This window comes from Coenobita brevimanus, chromosome 23, assembly GCF_032717465.1.
Source record: "Coenobita brevimanus isolate Jiangsu-jjx chromosome 23, ASM3271746v2, whole genome shotgun sequence".
NCBI lineage: Eukaryota > Metazoa > Arthropoda > Malacostraca > Decapoda > Coenobitidae > Coenobita > Coenobita brevimanus.
Window position 1 is genome coordinate 69,588,077 of NC_136976.1, and position 23,698 is coordinate 69,611,774.

The following is a 23,698-nucleotide window of genomic DNA, read 5'->3' on the forward strand; positions in this document are numbered from 1 at the left end:
TTTTAAAATATGTTTTTACTGCCCACATTATCCTTCTCTTCAGTATTGGTTTACAGCCTTTACCCAGTGTAAAGGTGGTGACATGTTTGTATAATTCCCATAGTGTTCTGTCATTTCAAAACAAATCATTTGGCACCATGTTTCCTCTTAAAGAACCCCATTATCGAGGTTGGCTATGGTGCAGCAGGTGTTTCCTATTAACTGGGTGTTAAACCAGTAGCAAAGGAAGGTAATGCCTTCCAAACTGTTGCTGGAAACTGTTGAGAGAAAAAAAGTATGAAATGTTGAGTATGAATTTTAGCAGTATGTCATAGTTTTGACTTTGATTCTGTTTACATGCAGCTGAGTTTCTTGCCTAAGAGTGGTGATTGTGTGGCTAGTTACCAAGCTTGTTGCTACACTTCATTATTATGGTAGTTCTTGCCAGATTTGATGGTTGCCAATCATCTAATACCTTGTGTGTTTTCTTGGATTGTATTTATTGTATATAGCAGAAATAGGTAGTCCTCTGTATATTTATTTATTTTTTAATTTAATTTAGTCCAGTAAATTTAGGATAAATTGCCTGGGAAATTTGCATTGCTGTCTATAAAGCTGATCTGTCAGTTCTCATAATTTTCAGTATCAATTGTAAGTGAAAAATTATTATATTTTAGAACTTTTTCCGTACTTAAGATAAGGAGAGCATGTACCTGAAACTAATGACCATCTTGTACCTTGTAGGTAATCCGAATAGGTGCCATCTTGGGCCTGGGCCTGGCTTATGCTGGAAGCAACAGGGAGGCAGTATTGAAGGGGATAATCCCAGTGCTGGCAGATGATCGCTGCAGCATGGAGGTGTTGGGCATCACAGCACTGTCACTAGGAATGATTGCAGTAGGCACAACTAACCAGCTGGTGGTTGAAGCACTTGTCACAACACTTCTTGCCAAATCGGAGACAGAGTTAAAAGACACCTATGCAAGATTTCTCTCACTTGGACTTGCTCTGGCATATCTTGGTTTGTGTTTCCTCGTGTCTTCATGCCACATGGCTGTAGATAAAAATACTGAATATATATGGCAGAGAGAAAATAATGCATATAATATCCGGTATTTGTAATTTTATGTGCAGCTTATTCCAGATACTTTTGGAGGAGGGATATAAATATATACATTACCGTAGTATTCTATTAAGAATTGTCTTGGATTTTTAAATATTGTGTAAAGAAGAGTTAATAGTCATTGCTTATGGAAAAAGCAAAGTCTTTTGAAGTTTAACTCTGGTACACCATAGAACATGCAGTATATAGATGGATCACCATATCAGAGGATGCTTATTGTAAGGAGCATTGTATTAACCCATCTCGTCCAGGGGTTATTTTCACCACCCAGACCACCAGCAGGTGTTTTTCTTAAAAATCACTGTTATTTAAATCATAATTTCTCAGCTAAACTTATAATGTAAAATTATAGTATAATATGCTCTTATAATATGATGCAGTAATCATAATAATAATACAATAACAGTCTACTACTACTACTATCTACTGCCAGACGCCATAATCCCGTAAGGGGTGGCCATTTAACTTTGAGTTAGTTGTTTTACGAGGAGGGGCACTAACCCTCCACCAACCCACTTGTTGACAAGTAGGGAGCACGTATTGTTTGGTTATATGGTTACCACCCAGCGTTGTAAATGGTTTCTTGGCTTACAGGAAACCATTAGGCTTGTCACTCAATGTAAAGCCACCTGTAAAGGAAAGAAAAGCAATAAGAAGTGACAGGAAAGATGGGAGAAATAGGAAGAGAGGAGGACAGGCACAGAAAAAGAATGATACAGGCTAAGGAAGATGTAGGCAGCACTACATCAAGTGAGTGGATGATGGCCAATAACAGTAATACTACAAAACACTAAATCATGTATACATGTCACCTGGATGTCCCCAGGTCGTCATGTATACATGCCACCCGGACGGGAGGGGTCAAGCATATTACCAGTATCCCTGATATGAGGTCTGTTCAAAAAGAATCTGAACTTTATAAATAGCACACCAACTAGCAGCTGTATCATGATTGAGGCAGGAGCGGTATACCAGCGACTTTGAGATTTAGTCTAACACTAGTTGCTTCACACTATTCCACTTAGTCATCAAGGCACATATGCTTGAGTGAACGTGTTTAATGCACTTGGCGAATTTTCTTCCATATTTATTGTCTGAAATCGGTGACTTTTCAGTGGATTTCAGCTTTGAAAACAAAAGTCTGGTAGGGCCAAATCCAGGGTGTAGAGTGACTGGGGGATGATAGTTGTCTCATGCTTCACCAAAAAGTCACGGATAAGGAGCAACACATGAGCAGGTGCATTGTCATGGTGCAGCATCGAGGTTTTGTTTACTCCAGTCCTCTTTCTTCGCACCGAATCCTCAAATGCTTCAAACATCCAAGTAAAAGTCTTTATTGACTGTCTGACCACATAGAACAATCTCATGGTAAATGATGCCTATCCAGCCAAAAACAGGGAACAGCTTCACATTTGAGCAACCCTGATGTGCTCGTTTTTGGTTGTGGTGACAATGTTTCCAACCCCACCGTGACGACTGCATTTTTGTTTCAACATCCTACTCATACGCTCACGTTTCATCACCTATTATGACATTTTTCAGGATCATCTTTCCTAGCCCCAGGCTTCTGGGGCAGCATAAGAATAGATGATGACGATGATGATAAAAGTTTTACCCAATCCGAAACAGATTTTTGTGCAAACACGTTGCTCTTCAACTTGGAACAAATTGCCTTGTGTGCTAAACACGTTAGCTCAAGCGCATGTACCTTGATGATGTTGCGTGATGTGGCAAGTGTTAGGGTAAAGCTGAAAGTTGCCGTTACACAGCTTTCCTATTGCGATCATAATACGACTGTGGTTGCCTTGTTGGGGCATTGTAAAAAAAGTTTGGTTTCTTTTTGGGCAGACCTTGTACACAAAAGATTGTTGTGATGTGTGTGTACTGATGCAATTGATATCCCCAGATAACTTTATTCAGCTTAGGATAAATTTCAGACTGCAAGGGTTTGATGTAGCCTTCCTTAATCCCTTTGTTGGTAAGATGGTTTCCTAAGCTGAGTAAAATAATCTGGAGAGAGCCGTAGTGCAGTACAGTATATCACTATCAAAAGGTTTGATGTAAACTTATTCATCAGGTTGCCAGGATAAGTGTGAAGTAGTTCTTTCATGCATTGAGAACCTACCATCCCCCTTCCGTCAGATGACTGGTACTCTCATTGAAGTATGTGCCTATGCTGGATCTGGCAATGTTTTAAAGGTATGTATCAATATGTTTTGTAACAGTTGTCATAGTTATCCTATTTCATTTTATTTATTCATTTGTTACTGTTATTGTTTTTTCCACCCAGTATAATAGTATAGTGAAGGAAAAATAATCATTACTAAGGTAGGTGCTAGTAATCTTGCTGCTTTTGTTAGTTTCTTCAGTAGGCATATTTTAATTTATTTTTTTAATGAGTTATTGTAACTGAAAGTTACATGGATCATTGTTTAACATACCATGTTGTTTATAAAGGCTTCACCATGCTTCCATGCTTTGGCCTTGGTCACCTAATGGCGGCTCTCGATGCTGCTCAATCCCTAGCAGGCTCAATGTTCAGTCCCTTAACCCTGAGTTCACACTGTATGACTTTGTCCCAGGTCTTTTTTGGTCTGCCTCTTGCAACCCTACCCCCAACATTCACACTTTTCACTTTCCGCACCCAGTTGTCATCCTCCAACCTCTCCACATGCCCACACCATCTCAGTCTGCCCCTCATCACAACACCAAAACACTCCACTCTGATCAGTCCTCTCAGTTCTTTAGTCGTAAACATAGCCTCCCCAGGCCTCTCATTCCAGAATGCACTACACATCCATCTAATTATTGTCATTTCTGTATGCTTGAGCCTATGAATGTCCTCTTCCTTTATTGCCCGGCTCTCACTACCATACACCATTACACTCCCAACACATGCTGCATACAAGGATCCCTTAGCCTTCTCAGTCACAGGAGAGGCAACAGCTCCCTGAACTTTCTCCAGCTGCTCCTTACCCTACCTACAGAGCTACCTACAACCCCACCTCTGAGACATGTAGGGTGGGGCTATTTGGCATTCCACATGCTATGTGGCATGAATTTTGTTTATAAACGATTTGTTAAATTTCAGGAAAATAAAAAAAATAAATACTGTACAATCTTCAGCATTCATCTGGCTATTTTTGAAGTAGCAGTTATTATATTTATTTGGGATAATCATTTTAGGACAATTGTTGAAACTACATTTTCTGATATCTCAATTTTTTGTTTTCTAAGGTCTGTGGAGGAAAAACTGTTCGCATTAGACATTTGAAGTTATGCACATATCCCTTCTGAGTAATCCATGCAGTTTTAGTCACTTTATGTTTCCTTGTTTTTTCATTGTAATAGTGTGGTAGGTGGGGGCACTTACCATCCACTCACTTGATGTAGTGCTGCTCTCGTGTGTCTGCCTTTTCCTCTCCACCTTCCTTCTTTCCTTCCATCCTCTTCTGTCTTTCTTTCCTTCATTCTTTCCTCTTCCTTCTGCCTACGGGTGACTTTACATTCCCTCTTCTGTCTTTCTTTCCTTCATTCTTTCCTCTTACTTCTGCCAGTGGGTGACTCTACACGGAGCGACGAGCCAAATGGTTTCCTTTACACCAGGAACCTTTTACTATGCGGGATGGTAACCATATAACCAAATTAAGTGCCTGGTGGTTTAGTGGGTAATTTTGGTGCTCCAATTGGATTGAGCTGGTGAAGGTTTATATCCAAGGTGTGGTTGGGGTTTATTGCTCACGTAATGCCACTCAGAGATGAGTGAGGCTGGTCACTGTCATCTTAAATGTCAGGACCAACTTACCTAGCTCCGGGCTCCTACGCTTCTCATGGGACAACGTAGGATTGGATGATGAACGAATGAATGAATTTTTTTATACACCCGAGGCCGTTTGGCACGTCAGTATTTTTTTGTTATTTTGCTTTTGTACTGTTAATTTTTTTTGTTTCTTTTATATACATATATATTTTTTCTCTCTTCAGATTTTGTTAATATAGAACATCCAACCATGGTTAAAATATTAAAACCATTAAATAAAACAAAATACAATATATATGGTATATCCATATTAAAAAGTGTCAAAACATGTCAAAAACCAATATTCACAAACATTCTAAAGGAAGTAATTTCATTTTTGTTTAAAGCAAGCATGTAAATCCAGTTTATTTAGCATTTTTATGTAGATTGCCAAAAAGCCCCCTACCCAGGGCTATTTGGCATTGCAATTTAGCAGCCCTTTTTAACTGCTTCACTTTATCTAAAATGTCAGGACCATTTTGCCTAGCCCCGGGCTGCTGCGCTGCTCATGGGGCAATGTAGGATTGGATGATGGATGGATGAATACATTTACATTATTATTATTATTATTATTTTTTACCATCTGAAGGGCCTGCATGGTCCTGCATTTTGATGTATTAATAATAAAATTTGAACAGTAGCTTTTAAAGTTTTTTTTTTTTTTTTTTTTTTTTTTTTTTGGGGGGGGGGATAGCCTCGCACTACGGTAATACTATGTATCACCCAAAAACAAAACTCAAGAGACTCGCCAGCAAGATCAACCCTTTCACGCCTAACATTCTCTACATACTCTTCCCAACACATATTTTAAAATGAAAAGCATAGATCTGTATTCGAGTACAGTATATATGTGTGTTTGGCTGTATGTTGAACAAAGAGGAAGCCACATTGAGTATGTATTTTATTTTTCGCAGGTCCAAGAGATGCTACACATTTGCACTGACCACTATGACCAAGAAGAGACCAAGTCAAAGGACAAGAAAGAGAAAGAAAAGGAAAAAGAGAAGGAGAAAGACAAGGATAAAGATAAGGACAAGGATAAGGAAAAGTCAGAAGAGAAAGAAGTTGACTTGTCATCACAACAAGCTGTGGCTGTGCTTGGTAAGAGTCAGAGTCTCTAAATTTTAACTCCACGGATTTTTTTTTTTTTTTTTTTTTTCTTTCCATTGGATGAATTTTAGTCTGCATAGGAAATATATGTTACTGAAGAGACAACTGAAGGGTATATCTAACTTCTCGTGGGAGTGCTAACCATCCACTCACTTGATGTAGTGCTGCTCTTTAGTGCCTGCCCTTCCCTCTCTTCCATCCTTCTTTCTTCCTTCCTCTTCTGTCTTTCTTTCCTTCATTCTTTCCTCTTCCTTCTGTCTACAGGTGACTCTACACTGAGTGACAAGCCAAATGGTTTCCTGTACATCAGGAAACAATGTAACCAAATTATGGCACCTGGTGGTTTAGTGAGTAATTAAGGTGCTCTGATCGGATTGAGCCGGTGCAGATTCAAGGGATGGTTGGGGTTTATTGCACACATAATGCTGCTCAGGGATGAGTGTGGCTGTTCGTTCTCATCATAAATGGCCGGACTAACTTGCCTAGCCCTGGGCTCCTACACTCCTCATGGGGCAACACTGGATTAGATGATGAATGAATGAATTATATCTAACTAATTTGTTTCAAAAGTCTATCAGAATGTAAATAATGTCATCTAGACAGCAGAAATAAACTTTAAATATATGTCATTAGATTGAAGGGGCTAGTATGATAATGAAAATGTATTTTACTTGCATTGAAAAACCCCAGGTATATTAGAGCAGCTTTTGTTTCTTGTTTGTATTGTAGGAGAAAATTATGTTGTGAACCTTCATTTCAACAATACTGCTTAACATATGACTCCTATTTGCAATTGCTATATTCCCTCTCATCATGCCTTGCCACCCAGTGCCATCCCAGCCTTTCTTGCCACCTCTTCATCCACCCTGTACATTTTCTGCCTGTACTCTCCCACATTGAATTTCTTGGAAAATTTTTGACATTTTGTCACTGTCAGCAGTGCTCCACTTACATTGCCATCGTCACAGAACAGTAAGTGTGCATTGCATGTCGGTGATGTGCTCCATAATATAAACACTTTTTCCAAATAACACACTTATAATTTGGGGGAGCTAGCCAATCTAGTTATAGGTACCAGTGGAGTCTGATAGCTGGTTTGTAAAATAATTTACTGAGGATGTAATAGGTGAGAGAGAGAAAAATAATGCTGCTTATAAGAAGGACTGCTTGTTTATAATTCTGCCTTGCCCACAACCCACTACCATCCCAACATGTCCTGCTCACTAGTTACTCCCCCCCCCCCTCCACAGTTATCATTTTGCTTCCCCTTATGTCTGTGCAGTTAGGGACCTGGATATAAATTCAGTTCTTGAATGTCTTATCCTTTGAGAATGTTGAATCTTAGCAAAGTAGCAAAAATTGCTCGTCTGCCCTAATGTCCCTTTGTGTAGTTGGTAGGTATTCTTATGTCCTTACCCCCAGTGACTTCCTGTGGTGTATCACAGTATCAGGTATCTTTCAATTTTGTGTTTGTGAATGATGAGGTCTGAAAGTCAATGTAAATAAGGCACTGGTTGTTAAGAAAGAAGGGAACTTAAAGTGTATTATGTTAGGGCAATACAAATGCTTCCCGAACTTTCTTACCTCACATTGACATTCATACACCGTCTTGCCATGGCCTTGGCCATCTATGACTCTTCCTACCTTTCACTTCACTTATGTATACTGATTTTTATTGCCACCCACTTCATTCTTGCTATGTGAACATACCATCTGAACACACTTTCTTGTATCCCATGATTAATGGTCCAAAAATTTGTTACTCCTCCTTCACAAATCATTTTGGTTCTTATCATTTCCAACCTGCACAACCTGTTCCATTTCTACTGCTGTCATTCCAGACTTAATGGGAACAGACTCTTGTCATATGTCATAAAAAATCTCACACCCATATCTGAAAGGTGTACAGTATATGTGTGGACACTGACACATCGTTGCGTGGTGAGTACAGTACACTGTACCCAGGAGGGCCTGTGTATCATCCTGTTCTGTTTTTTTTAGGAAGTATTAATGTGTCATAAAGTGCATTTACAGGTGTTGGTTTGTAGGAAATAGGAATAGCTTAAACATTGAAATCAGTGACTTCTCTGGTAGGTTTCGGCTATTCGTGGAATTCACCATTCACAGGGTGTTTTGGTACGTAACCCCTGCGAATAGCAGGACCTGACTGTACATTGAAAAGATATTTCTTGTGTAAACTGTTAGCCTCATTAAGACCAATAAGAGTTGTTTCTCATTTAAAACACCAGGTTGAGGAGTTGTTGTGGATGCAGTTTTTTTTGTATAATTTATATATATACATATACCACTGGTGCTATGAAGGCCTTGATAAGAAACAGAGGATTGAGTGTTGTAGCCGCACTAGCCTTGTATGAAGGAGTGTTAGTGCCGACTTTAACATATGGATGTGAGAGTATGGTGTGGCATGAATATGAAAAGTCAAGAGTAAGAGCAGTGGAGATGGGACTGCTGAGGAATGTATGTGGAGTACAGAGAATGGATGGGATATGAAATAATGTGATTTGTGAAAGATGCAGAGTAAGGAAGTCTGTGGACACCAGAATTGAAGCGATTGTACTGAGATGGTTTAATCGTGTGGAGAGAATGGATAACAGTAGTGGCGAAAAAGGCATATCTGAGCCACTTTGAAGGAGGGAGGAGGCAAGGTGCCAAGAAGGTGGAGGGATATGGTGGATGAGTGTGTGATGAAGAGAGGTATGAAAGTCAAGTGAGGCTAAGGGCTTGACAAGAGACCGAGCTGGCTGGATGAATTTTGTGCGGAGAAGCGCATAACAAGGGATTTGGTACCCCTTTTTAACGTGACAGCGTTTGGAATGACTCTGTCAGATAGGTATATGTGAAGCTGCAGAATGTGATGAAATTTGCTTGACCTATCTGTTGGAACCAGGATTCTGTGGGCCTGAATGATGGGCGAATGGAAGCATGGTCCATTGAAATGGGCAAACTTAGGTTGTCTGGCCTTTCTACTCCTCACTCTGCTCTAGGGTGGGAAAGGAGGTCTGGGTGATGATGATGATGTACAGGTTTTTAAAAATTATTTGGAATACATGTACAGTATTCTGTTTTAAACATACTTATACAAAGTTTTTTGTTGGTTTGCCAGGTATTGCTCTTATCTCCATGGGTGAAGATATTGGTGCTGAGATGTCATTCCGACAGTTTGGTAACCTGCTGAGATACTGTGAACCGGTCATCAGGCGAGCTGTACCTCTTGCTCTAGGGCTCATCTCTGTGTCAAACCCCAGGCTTAATATCTTGGACACACTCAGCAAGTTCTCTCATGATTCAGATGCAGATGTAGCACATAATGCAATTTTTGCCATGGGTTTAGTTGGTGCAGGAACTAATAATGCAAGGTAAGTCATTAGACACTTCAGTGATTTTCTCTTTGACTCTATTTAAGATCTTTCTTGGTTGATGAGTTTGGTGTATTAATGTGTGAGAAGGCAAGTTGTGGAAGTTGATGAGGCTAGGGGATTGACAGGGGATCATGCTAGTTGGATAAATATGGTTGGAGGAGCACATGACGTGTATGGCAGCCCTTCCCTTCCCTTTTTGGATGGACTATTTGCCAAATGTATGTAGAGAGCATTTATGAATTAAAATATCCAAAAATGTATGTGCTGAAGATTAGGCCTGTGAGATGGAGCCAGGTTCTGTGGTGGTCGAATAATGTGTGAATGGTTGTGTCACCCATTTTGCAGTGCTTGCTGGTGATAGTTCTTTCACTTTCATAATTCCTCTTTCCTTATTTTCTGACTCGTACCTTACCTTGTTCTTAGGTGGGGATGATGATGATAACTCGGCAGAATTCCTCCATTTATAATTTTTGGAGAGGAAGAACTCCAGCCATCTATATGGTAGCACAGAGTTTAGGGATTTATAGATGAGAGATTGCAGAAAGGAAGTGGATCAGTTGTTTGAAGTTTCTAGGAGGGGACAAAGGTTGAGAAAAACAGAGTGTTTGTTATATGTGATTTTAGTTGTGTTTGCAATATGTCATTGTATAATATGATACCTCTTTCATGTACTTAATTAATGTTGATAGTATATGTGTTAATTATATTAATTTTACAGTGGTAAGAACCACTGTGTGGAGATGTAGGTTCCTCACTCAGTTTTTCAGGAAAAATAGCTAGTCGTGATGACATATAGCAGGTGCAAGGGATGGTTGTAAAGAGAAATATCACAGGGAAAGATTGGCTTGGAAAGGTGAACGCTGCTACATTTGAAATTTTTATTATTTTTTCAGTCACATCACTGAGTAGTAAGTTCATTTTTTTGAGTGATATAAACTGAACATACAGTGATCTTATAGATATCTATAATGGACTGTATGGCCTGCAGGTTGGCTGCAATGCTACGTCAGCTAGCCCAGTACCATGCCAAGGATCCCAACAATCTCTTCATGGTGCGATTGGCTCAGGGTTTGACCCATCTTGGCAAGGGCACCATGACTCTCTCCCCATACCACAGCAACAGGCAGCTCATGTCGCCGGTTGCAGTTGCAGGATTGCTAGCCACATGTATTGCCTTCCTTGACACAAAAACTTGTGAGTATTTGGTGTAGGCTGTCATTGCATTAAAAATTTGAAATTAGAGATCATAAGAAGAGAGGATAAATGTTAGACAGTTCCTGCAAGAATGTGACTAAACTACTAGAATAAGACAGGGATGGCAAAGATGAAGGATGACCATATAATAATTTAACCATTTTATAGCCAGACACCTTAACCCTAGAGTGGGTGACTACAGACAATTCATCTCCACTTTGCCCTGTCCTCAGCCATGAGTCTGCCTCCCTTTATCTATCACCATCAGTCATTATACTCCTACACCCCATCCCTCTACCTCATCTGCACTGCATCCTCCTTTTCCTTTCTGTCCCTCCACCTCACTGCTACATTTTGCAAGTTAGTTAGTCACTCTGTTTGCTTCCAGTGGTCAGGCCATCTCAGAGTACTAAGACGTTCCACACAGTGCTTGCAACCTTCCTCATTTGTCTGCTGTCTACAACTGTACATGCTTCTTGGGTAACTTATTTCCACCTCTTTTAATTGCGACTTATTTCCTTACATCAGAGTCTAAGCTTACTGTACAACCTGGGGATCACAGTACTGTCATGCATTGACTTCTTTACTTCCATGTTCACCTCTGCCATATTGATTATCTCTCTCCTATTTGTATCTGCAACTTTCCCTTCCATTTGTATCCATCTCATATTTCCCATCCTTGCTCATCAATATCTGTCTGTCTCTCTATTGCCAGACACCTTAATCTCGTAAGGGGTGGTCACAAACAAATTGCCTCCATGTCACCCTGTCCCCCGCCATTTCACTGCCCTGCTCCCAGCTCACACGCCCCTCTCTCATATATCTCTCCACTCCATCCCTCCATCTCATCCTCAGCCTCCTCCTCCCTTTTCCCCCCTCCACCTCACTCATACACTCCATGTTAGTCTCTCATTCTCCATCCTCTCCACATGGCCAAACCACCTCAGTGTGTTTTTCCTAACACTTTCTATCACATCCACATCCACACCACAATGCTTTTTCACTTCCTCGTTTGTCAGACTCTTTCTCCATGTAACTCCACATGCTCTTCTCAAATAACTCATTTCCACTGCTCTCACTCTTGACATGTGTCCTTCCAGCAAGGTCCAAGCTTCACTTTCATACGTTAGATTTGGTATCGCAATACAGGCATATCCTGGTTGAACGATGCAATTGAGTAAAAACCCATCGCTAGGCGGGGTATCATATCTCGGGGAAGATTTAATGTGTATAGGGATGCATTTTTGAGCCTTGGGTTTTAACCCCAAGTCCTAAACCCACCCAAATGAGTCCTCAAAAAAGCTTAATGCCAATCTACATGGCCTAAAAGCTGTAAATGAAGCTAACCTAAGTCCAAAACCAGTGTCCATGTCATTTATACCCAGTCAGGGTCACTGGAGAATGCGATCTCCGACTCGTATTCAAACTAAGTAGAGAAAAAGCAGTAGCTTTGTTTACAGTCCCACCATCAGATGGTCCCGGGGCAATTAAATAAACATTTGTCATGTGTAATAATAATGTGTGAATGACGCAGAATCGTCCAAGGTGAGAATTGTTGTGATGGAGAATTACTGATGTTTTGACGGGGAATTCTCTTGACGGGGAATGCGGTCGATGATGTGATCAGGATAGCCTTTTCAACAGCCCCTCTTTATGTTTTGTTTGTTACTGCTCTGGTTGCTGAGCTCCATTGTTTTCTTCTCTCTTATTTTCCAACATTTATTTAGAAATTCCTTTGTATTTTCAAAGCGTTTTCCCTTGAACAGCCCAAATGTAAACACATGATTTATCGATCAGTGATGCAGTTCTGGTGGCCTTTTCAGTGGCCCCCTCTTTATGTTGTTTTAGCTACTGTTCTAGTTGCTGAGCTCCTTTATTTTCTTCTCTCATTTTCCAACATTTACTTAGAAATTCCTTTGTATTTTCAAAGCGTTTTTCCTTGAACAGCCTGAATGTAAACACATGCTTTATCGATGTCACAGTTTTCATTGATGCATGAAATAATTACTCTCTAAGGTTTTCATAATTATTAATATTTAAAATTATTATTATGAATATTATGGATGAATTTTGTGAGGAGAAGTGCATGATCAGGGATTTTTGGCACCCCTTTTTAACATGGCAGCGTCTGGATTAACTCTGTCTGATACGATTATGTGAAGCTACAGAACGTGGTGAATGTTTTTGGCGTATCCAATAGAGCCAGGACCCCGGGGGCTTGAAAGATGAGTGAATGGAAGCGTGGCCCATTGGATTGGGCAATCTTGGGCTGTCTGGACATTGCTACTCCTCACCCTGCCCTTGGGTGGGAAAGGAGGTTCGGATGGTGATGATGAATGATGATGATTATTATGTACTGTGGTAGGTGGGGGTGCTCATCATTCACTTGTTGTAGTGCTGCTTTGGGTGTCTGCCCTTTCCTCTCTTCCTTTCTTCATCTTCTGTTTTTCTTTCCTTCATTCTTTCTTTGTCCTTCTGCCTATGGGTGACTTTACACTCCCTCTTCTGTCTTTCTTTCCTTCATCCTTTCCTCTTCCTTCTGCCTGTGGATGACTCTACACTGAGTGACAAGCCAAATGGTTTCCTGAACACCAGGAAACCATTTACTACACTGGGTGGTAACCATATAACCAAATTTTGGCACCTGATGGTTTAGTGGGTAATTATTGCGCTCCAATCGGATTGAGCTGGTGAAGGTTTATATCCATGGGGTGGTTGGGGTTGATTGCTCATGTAATGCCACTCAGGGATGAGTGAGGCTGGTCACTCTCATCTTAGATGTCGGGACCAACTGCCTAGCCCCAGGCTCTTACACTCCTCATGGGGCAATGTAGGATTGGATGATGGATGAATACTCCATGATAGGTTAGATGACAATTCATTGGTCAAACACGAAATATTCTTTGCTGAGTCGCCTAGTTGTCCACACTATTTTGTACCTCATCTGATGGGCGAGAATCCGTACCCCAAATGACAGTGTTCACTCCACCTATGACTAAAACACATTAATCTAAGTCTAACTGGAGGATAGGGACTCAGGGGGGAGCTGGAAGGCCTGGATAGCAAGACAGGGAACATGGGAGGGAATGGAGGAGGAAATGGAGGGGTGAAAGAAGAGAGGCAGTGGGCAGGATTTTCACCCTTCTGTCACGAGGCAGACGGGCACTTTCACCTGGCTTGTGGCTTGTGGTCTGTCATACACGCACATTGGCCATTGGGAAACAACTCCTGGTGACCGGGCGACTTTGGATGTTCGGTGTAGAGCCTGACGGACGCTGTCACCTGACTTGTGGCTTGCGGTCTCAGTTAGATGCGCAGTGACAGTTGGGAAAGGCTAATTCTGGTGACCACGCGACTTTGGACATTCGATGGGGATGCGTACAGACGTTTTGTTGCCTCCTGTGAGTTTTGGTTGGTAGTACTCGAGTGCTGGAGGTTCAGGGAGTGATCGGACCAGTGTGCAACTTTGACCATTCAGTTTAAGGGCAAATGGACATTTTAGCTCAGGTTGTGGGTTATGGCCTATTTCCCACACACAACTAGAGCCCAGCTGCCATGCTAATGAATGTTTGAACACGTCAGCTGGCTGATGGAAGTTCTTGGGGACTTGTACATCTGGTTAATAGCAAGTAAATTTGGATAAAGGTTTAATAGAGCCAAGGTCCAGTATCCGGATAATGAACAGGTCCGGATACTGCACATCAAGATAAATGAGGGATTACTGAATTGAAGCCCTCTCACTTGGCTTCAGAAATGGGTTCCCGTGGGATGTATTATATGCTGCTGATTTGGTGTTTGCAAAGAATGAAAGGGAGACCGAGGAAAGACTTGGGAAATCGAGAGGTGGTATGGGGCACAAGGGCTTAAGAGAAAATGCAGATAAAACAAAAGTGATGGCATCTAGGGCTGGTGGTGGTACTGTCAAAGAAGAGGGAGAGTAGCCTAGCCATGTGCTATTTGCCACAAGGGTTTGGAAAGTAATTCCATCTTGTGCAGTGTTTGTGATAAGTGGGTACATAAGAGATGTAGTGGTATTAGAGGCAGACTGTGAGATAATGCTGATTTCATGTGTGTGGTGTGCTGGGGAGTGCATGTTGAGATTGTCAGGTGTGAAAAGATTGATCTTGCTGGCAAGTCACCTGAGTGTGTGGAAGTGTTTTGTTATTTGGGAGACATGTTCTGTGCTGGAGGTGGGACTGGAGCTAGCTTTGTGGCTAGAGTGAGGAGTGGTTGGAAGTAATTCAGGGAATTGTTGCCTCTCCTGACATTGAGAGGGCTCTCCCTCAGTGCCTTTGCATGTGGGATGTGTTAGGAGTGTAATGCTGTATGGTAGTGAGACCTGGGTAGTCAAGGAAGAGGATATTCACAGGTTTAGATGTACAGAACTGACATTGATTAGGTGGATGTGCAGTGCATCCCTGAATGTGAGGCCTGGGCAGGCTAGGTTTATGATGGGAGAGTTGAGAGGTAGGATGGGACTGGGGTGTGCTCGTGTTGTGATGGAGAAAGGTAGATTAAGATGGTTTGGGCGTGTGGAGGGGATGGGGAATGATAATTGGGTGCAGCAAGTGAGAAGCGTTAATGTTAGGGGTAGGATTACGAGAGGTGGACTGAAAAAGGCCTGGGATGAAGTCATTAAGCATAACCTCAAGGATAAGGGACTGAACAGGGAAGCTGCCAGAGATCGGGCAGAATGGAAAGCTGCCATTAGGTGACCAAAGCTGACACATGCAGACATGATGGAGCCTCTGAAAATGACACGAAACTATAATTTATTTGGTGCTTTGATTTTTCCTGAATTTTATACATAGTTTTATAAGATGCCTGGCAGTCTAGTAAGTTATGCTACTTCATTTGGATGTGGCCTGTAATGGTCAACATCCAAGGGATGGTTGAGGTTTTTTGCTTACATAATACCACTTGGACAAGCGACTGGTCTTGCTCACCTTGAATGTCTGGACTAAGTTGTCTAGCCGTGGGCCCCAGTGCTCCTGATGGGACACTGAAGGATTAGAGGGCAGGTAAATAAATTATAGGATAGCTATTCGCAGTCAGTGTATGGCTTGAATGCTGTCTTTTGTTGCCACTGATTTTTGATACGTTGATCCCAGTGTCAAATTTTATTTTGGTGCCTTCAGACAGTTTTATTCAGGTTTGGAGAGACGAATGGGAGTACTGTAGTTAGATATAGCATTCGTATGACTTTTCACCACATAGAGGTCCTCCAAAGCTTAATGAATTTGTCTGGAAATTGCAAGAATACATCAATCAAGTGCATCATTGGTTCAAAGGAATTAATGACAGACTCCATTTATAGTAACATATTGCCTAATTAATTCTTGGTTATGACAGACTTTGTTGTTGTGATGAGCTCTGATGCCATGCATCTTCCTGAGAACCCCTGGACAGGGGATGGCCATGATAACTACATTCATACTTCTTTATTCTCACTTACCTCTCATACTCTCACCCCTTTCTTTTTTCCTTCACTTTCATCATTAAACTGCTTTATTTATAATATTATCCAATTTACTCCATACTGTGAAAGACTTCATTTTAATATTGGCTAATTTATTCTTTCCCAGTAATTCTTGGCAAAAGTCACTACCTGTTGTATTGCCTGGTGACGGCCATCCAGCCCCGCATGTTGGTCACCTTTGATGAGCAACTCAACCCGCTTCCAGTTTCAGTTAGAGTTGGTCAGGTGAGTTTATAGACAAGCTGTATGTCAACCCCTGCCATGCTGATTCTTTGTGAAGTTGTTTACTTCCTCTGAGTCATTGTTTTATAACCACTGTCAGTTGTACCTCGTATGAGGCTTGCAGCATGGCCTGTGCAGACCTTCATTGTGCCTCACATAAGGTCTGAGCTCAGCAAGGATTAATGGTGGTTTTGACAGGAGGGAGACCTCTGATAGGATCGGCCACAAGTTTGTTCTTTAATAGTGTCAGTATTGCCTACATACTCATCAACACAGTATTACTGTTTACAGAGCAGGTGGTCCCCTACTTACAAAGAGGTTATGATCTGAGAAACTTCTCTTAAGTCGATTTTTTTGTAAGTTGAAAATGCAGTCATGGAGAAAGACTGAAAGTCAAGACGCTGAGGATCAAAGAAATTGCAGATGAATACAGGACCAAAGTAGGGGAGGAGTTGGAATCAGTGAATTGGAATGAAATGGATCTGGACAGCCTGTAGAATGCATGTAGGGATTGCTTAGGTAGGAATGCTGAAGCGTTGTGTGACGTGGCAAGAGTAACAACAAAGTAGAAAGGTACGGCATGGTGGGATGAAGAGGTTAAGAGAGCAGTGGAGGAAAAGAGGAAGAAGTGGCTAGAGTGGTTACAGAACAGGGGTTTAATTGAAATAAGTATGGAATATATTGAGAGCAAGAAGCACGTAAAGAGACTAGCAAAGAGGAAAAAGAAAGAGGTAAATGATGATCTAGGAAGAAAAATGAATGGAAACTACTGTACTCTGAAAGTAGAAGGTTATTCTGAAAAGAGGTGCAGAAATGTAGAAGTGACAGTGGAAAGAAATGTGAAAGTGTGAAGGATGTAGATGGTAGATAATTAACCCATGGGGATGAAGTAAGGACCAGATGGAAAGAATATTTTGAAAGCTTGATGAATGAGAATAGAGCGAGCTGAGTGGCTGTAAAAATGATTGCTTTTGGGGTGTGCAGAGAAGGAATATGGTGCCAGGAAACGTGACATTCGCCTAGGTGAAGAACGCCGTGAAGTGGCTGAAAAATGGGAAAGCAGCTGAGGGTAATGAGGTGTAATCAGAGATGATCAAGGGTTGTCGAGAGAGCAGAATGAAGTGCTTGTTGGAGATATGTAAGAAGGCATAGATGAGTGAAACTGCCAGCAGAATGGAAAAAGGCAGTGATTTTACCCCTGTACAAAAATAAAGGTGAGAGAAGTGGGTGCAAGAATTATCATGGCATAAGTTTATTGAGTATTGTAGGGAAGGTATATGGAAGCATTATTATAGGGAAAATAAGATATCAGAAGTCCTAGTGAGAGATGAACAGGGTGGCTTTACGAGTGCCAGAGGATGTGTGGATCAAATATTTGCATTGAGATAGATAGTGGAGAAGGCTTTTGAGAAGGGCTATAAGGTGTTTATGGCATATATGGATCTGGAAAGAGCATACAACAAAGTAGACAGAGAAGATTGTGGAAGGTTTTGCACATGTACGGTGTAGTTGGTAAGCTGCTAGGTGCAGTCAAGAGTTTTCATGATGGTTGTGAGGCATGTGTGAGGATAAATGGGCATCTATGTGAATGGTTCACGATCAGTGTGGGCGTGCGACAAGGTTTTGTGATGTCCCCATGGTTGTTCAGTATACTGTATATATGGATGGGATGATGAGTGAAGTAAAAACAGGAGTAATGGAGTGAGGGATGGCATTGGTAATGAATAGTGATAGATGGAATATATCAAATTTGTTGTATGCTGATGATCCAGTGCTACTTGCAAATACTGGACAAGAGGTTAGTAGACTAGTGCAGAGTTTTGCTGATGTCAGTGAGCATTGTGCGTTGAGAGTACATGTAGAAATGAGTAAAGTGGCGATAATCGAGAGAGAAGATGACTCCCAGTGTGATGTTACAGTGAATGGAGGGAGACCGGAATTGATGAGAGAGTTCAAATACTGTGTACAGTGATAGAAGAGAGAGGAAAATGTGCAAAAGAAGTGGAAAGTAGAATGACACAAGGAAGGGTAGTAGCTAGTGCTATGAAGGCCTTGATAAGAAACAGAGGCTTGAGTGTTGCTGGTGCATGAGGCTTACATGAAGGAGTGTTAGTGCCACCTTTAACATATGGATGTGAGACTATGGTGTGGCATGAAAATGAAAAGTCAAGAGTGAGAGCAGTTGAAATGGGACTGCTGAGGAATGTACTGTATGTGGAGTACAGGAAGTGGATAGGATACGAAATGTTATTCGTGAAAGATGCAGGGTGAGGAAGTCTGTGGACACCAGAATTTCATAGACATGATGGATGCACAAAACACAATGTAGATATAGGGGGGTATCCCAAAGAATGCAGGCAACACAGAACACTGTAAAGCATTGGAGTGTCGATTATTCACGCTATTGACTGCCTGGCAAACTGGGAGTGACTCAGCTCGCTGCTGCTGCATCATACCGCATGTTGTTAGCCCAGAAAAGGATCAAAATTCAAATTTTGAGGTAATGTTTCTAAATTCGCAAAATAAAAAAATATGTAAGTCCATTGTTTATAAGTAGGGGACCCCCTGTATATATAAGGGTATTATAATACCCTTATTAATTTTCCGTACTCTGCAATAAAGTTCATAAGTATATGTTCAGTACGTACTGTATATCGAGCTTCAGTAGATGGATATCCATTTGTGTTAGCAGGCAGTTGAACGTAGAATCTGATATTCATGAGCAAACGTTTGTTCTCATGATGGAGTGGCAGAAGAGTATAGACCACCAACCTGAATGAATGTCTGTTCCAAAATGGTCATAATTACGTACACCTAGTCTTCAAGTAATAATAATAATAATAATAATGATGATGATATGTATAATGATGATATGATAAGAATAATCATCATCGTCATCATCCGGACCTCCTTTCCCACCCAAGGGCAGGGTGAGGAGTAGCAACATCCAGACAGCACAGATTTGCCTAGTCCAATGAGGCCACACTTCCATTCACTCACCATTCAAGCTCCCGGACTCCTGGTTCTATCTGATACGTCAAAAACATTCACCACGTTCTGTAGCTTCACATAAACGTATCTGATAGAGTCAATCTGGACGCTGTCCAAAAAAGGGATGCCAAATCACTGATTATGCACTTCTCACAATATTCATCCAGCTAGCATGATCTCTTGTCAGTCCCCTAGCTTCACCAACTTCCAAACCTCTCTTCTTCACACACTCATCCACCATATCCTTCAACTTTTCCTTGGCCTACCTTGCCACCTCCTTCCTTCAGATTCACTCAGATATACCTTTTTCACCACTGTTGTTATCCATTCTCTCAACATAACCATACCATCTCAGTACTTTCCGATTCTGGTGTCCACAGACTTCCTCATTCCTTATCTATCACGAATCACATTATTTCGTATCCTATCCACTTCCTGTACTCCACATCATTCCTCAGCAATCCCATCTCCCTACTGTCACACTTGACTTTTAGTTTCCACGCCACACCATAATCTCGCATCCATAAGTTAAAGTTACCACTAACACACCTTCATGGAAGCTGCATGCCGCTGCAACACTCAAGCCTGTGTTTCTTATCAAGGCCTTCATAGCACCAGCTACTTTCCTTCCTTGTGTCACTCTACTTCCACTTCTTTTGCACATTTTCCTCTCATATGTATCACTGTACTCAGGTATTTGAACTCTCTCACAAGTTCTAGTCTCCTTGCATTCACTGTAACATCATACTGGGAGTCACCTTCTCTCTCAGTAACCATCACTTTACTCTTTTCTACATTTACTTTCAAAGCACGATGCTGACAGACATCTACAAAAACTCTGCACTAATCTACCAAGTTCTTGTCTGGTATTTGCAAGTAGCACTGCATCATCAGCATACAACAGATTTGGGATATTCTGCCATCACCATTCATTACCAGCACCATCCCTCTCTCCTTTACTCATGTTTTTACTTCTCTCATCACCCCATCTGTATATATATTGAATGATCATGGGGACATCACACAGCCTTTGTCGCACGCCCACACTGATCATGAACCAATCACTTAGATGCCCATTTACCCTTACACATGCCTCACTACCGTCATAAAAACTCTTGATGGCACCTAGCAGCTTATCATCTACACCATACATGTGCAAAACCTTCCACGATCCATCTCTGTCTACTTTGTCATATGCTTTTTCCAGATCCAAAAATGCCATAAACACCTTAGTCCTTGTCACATGCTTTCTCCATTGTCTGTCTTGCCATAAATATTTGATCCACACATCGTCTGCCACTCCTATAGCCGACCTGTTCATTGCCCACTAGGACTTCAGATCTTTGTATTACTTTCTGTATAATAATTCTTCCATATACCTTCCCTACCACACTTAGGATACTTACGCCATGATAATTCTTGCACTCACTTCACCCACCTTTATTCTTGTACAAGGTTACAATCACTGCCTTTCTCCACTTCAGTGACACAGTTTTACTAATCCATACCTTATACATATCTCCAAGAAGCACTTTATTCCACTCTCTCCACTACCCTTAATCATCTCTGCATACACCTCATCAACCCCAGCTGCTTTCCCATTTTTCAGTCGTTTCACAATGTTCTTCGCCTCTGCAAGTGTCATGTTTCCTGATACTGCATTCCTTCTCAGTACACTCTCAAAATGATTCATGTTAACAGTTGCTTTGGTGACCCTCTTCCTATTCATCAGACTTTCAAAATATTCTTCTCATCTGGTCCTTACTTCATCCCTGTGGGTTAATAATCTACCACTTACATCCTTCACACTTTCACATATCTTTCCACTGTCACTTCTGCATTTCTGCACCTCTTTCCAGAATAACTTTCTATTTTCAGAGTAATTTGCATTCATTTCTCTTCCTAGATCATCATTTACCTCCTCCTTTTTCCTCTTCACTAGTCTCTTTACGTGCATCTTAATTTCAGTATATTCATTTCTTTATTTCAACTGAACCCCTGTCCTGTATCCACTCTAGCCACTTCTTCCTCTTTTCCTCCACTGCTCTCATAACCTCTTCATCCAACCATGCCGTACCTTTCTTCTTTGTTGGTACAGTACTCTTGCCACGCCACTGACTGTTTAAGCACTGCTAACAAGGCAGTCCCTGTATACATCCCACAAGCTGTCTAGATCCATTTCATTTCAGTTCACTGATTCTAACTCCTCCCCTACTTTGGCCCTTTATTCATCTGCCATTTCTTTGATCCTCAGCTTCTTGACTTTCAGTCTTTCTGCCTGACAGCTCCTGTTTCTCTTGGTCCACCTCACTCCTCTGTTTGATCTTGCTTACCACAATCATATGATCTGACAGACCTCCACATTGTCCTCTCACTGCCCCCTTATCTGCAACACTACCTAGCATTGATTTCTCTATGAGCACGTAATCAATCAAGCTTCTTTGAATATGATCTCCATTCCCTCTATACCACGTATATTTATGTGCATCTTTGTGTTTAAAGTAAGAATTATAGATGCACAGCCTCCTTTCCTGACACTTGTCGTTCAGTCATTTCCCATTATCATTCTCTCATGGTACTCCATTATTGCCCATTATATCACGGGATCAGTGCCTACTCAACCATTCATATCGCCCATTACAATCACTTAATAACTCTTGGGCATTTCTCCTACTACTTCATCCATCTCTTCCCAGAATCTGTCTTTTTGTCACACTCCTGTCCTCACATGTTGCATATGCTACAATCACTGCCACTTCCACTTTCTCAAACTTGAATTTGACATGCATACATCTTGAGCTGACACATTTGTAGTATTTCATTCCACTCGGCCACACTTCATTCATCAACAAAGCAACTCCTTCCTTGCATTTTCCTCGCCCATTCATGCCTGACCTTGCACACTTTGCACCTTCCCACTCCTCCACTACACACCCTTTCATATGAGTTTCACACAGTGCCATCATGGCATATCTCGCGCTCTTGAACACATTCACCACTTCCACCCTCTTACTCTCCTCATTCACACCTTTCACATTCCACATGACCATGTGAATCTGCCTATATGTTTGGGTGTTGTCACCATCTCCAGTGCTTTTCTCCCTCCCAAGAACCTCCTGACAGGAATTGGCCTTGAGTACTTTACATGGTTCTCTCATTCTGTCATTTATCCCTTTTCCTCTGTCTTTTCTTTCTCTTCAGTACTGTATACAGTTCTTCCTTGGACACCACATAAGGACTTTCTCTGCCAGAAGTGCCCTTAGTTTCATTCTTTTTTCTTTCACACTACTATCCATTTCACTTTCACATCAGCATCAACATTTTAGTTTGGAATCATTAAATTGTGTCATTCTGCATTAGTTGAGAATACTCAGTACAGTACAAAGTATCATGCATACAGGTTCACACTATTTTAAGGTAATGATAATGCTGGTAATTGATTTTGCATGTATTGTAGGCAGTACAGTATTATGTGATACGAATTTAACACAACACATTCCAGGCTGTTGATGTTGTGGGTCAGGCTGGAAAACCCAAAACTATCACAGGCTTCCAAACTCACACAACTCCTGTCCTGCTGTCACATGGGGAGCGAGCAGAGCTGGCCACTGACGAGTACATCCCCCTCACACCGATCATGGAAGGTTTTGTCATTCTCAAAAAGAACCCTGACTTTGATACTTAGTCATGAAGGATTGGTTCAATTGCTAGGTCCTCTGTGTTATTTTTTATTTGACTTGGGTAGTGTAAGTCAAGATTCAGGTTAGTTATGGAGGTACTAAGGTACGTTATTGTATAGATAATACCTAATACAGGATTCGAACTGTAGGACATTTTGCAGGCTCTTCAGTAAGACACAGCATAATTATTGCTGTTGTAACAGAATTGTTAATACCCTGAATTTGATTTTTTTTTTTTTTTTTTTTTTTTTTTTTTTTTTAATGTAGTCTGAAGAAGCAGATTGCAACTTAATATTTATTGATGTACTTTAATGAATATGTCATCACTTGTCATATATATAAAGATGTCATTAACAACTATTTCTTGCATTTTTATCCAGTATGAAAGCATATTGCCGTACTTATTTTTATAGATAGTAGTGGAGCAGAATTGATTTTTTGAAAATTATGTTTCTTAAAAAAAGAAAAAAAAGATGTAGTGCTGCTTTTGGGTGACTGCCCTTTCCTCTCCTCCCTCCTTTCCTCTTGTGTCGTTTTTTTTCTTCATTCTTTCTTCGCCCTTCTGCCTATGGGTAACTTTACACTCCTTCTTTTTTCTTTCTTTCCTTCATTCTTTCCTCTTCCTTCTGCCTATGGGTGACTCTACGCTGAGTGGCAAGCCGAATGGTTTCCTGTACACCAGGAAACCATTTACTGTGCTGGGTGGTAACCATATAACCAAATTATGGCGCCTAGTGGTTT

General features: G+C 41.1%; 1 protein-coding gene across 1 annotated transcript in view; it reads left to right on the forward strand.

The window, feature by feature from the left end:
- The window catches only part of Rpn1 (regulatory particle non-ATPase 1), a 79,439-nt gene extending 56,124 nt beyond the window's left edge, over positions 1 to 23,315 (forward strand). Inside the window, exons 9-15 of the mRNA XM_080267336.1 lie at positions 724 to 1,000; positions 3,180 to 3,301; positions 5,816 to 6,002; positions 9,136 to 9,388; positions 10,380 to 10,585; positions 16,171 to 16,289; positions 22,780 to 23,315. Coding sequence (XP_080123462.1) covers positions 724 to 1,000; positions 3,180 to 3,301; positions 5,816 to 6,002; positions 9,136 to 9,388; positions 10,380 to 10,585; positions 16,171 to 16,289; positions 22,780 to 22,962 — 1,347 coding nt within the window. The 3' untranslated portion in view covers positions 22,963 to 23,315. The remainder of the gene's footprint in view (positions 1 to 723; positions 1,001 to 3,179; positions 3,302 to 5,815; positions 6,003 to 9,135; positions 9,389 to 10,379; positions 10,586 to 16,170; positions 16,290 to 22,779) is intronic.
- Positions 23,316 to 23,698: the final 383 nt, after the last annotated feature.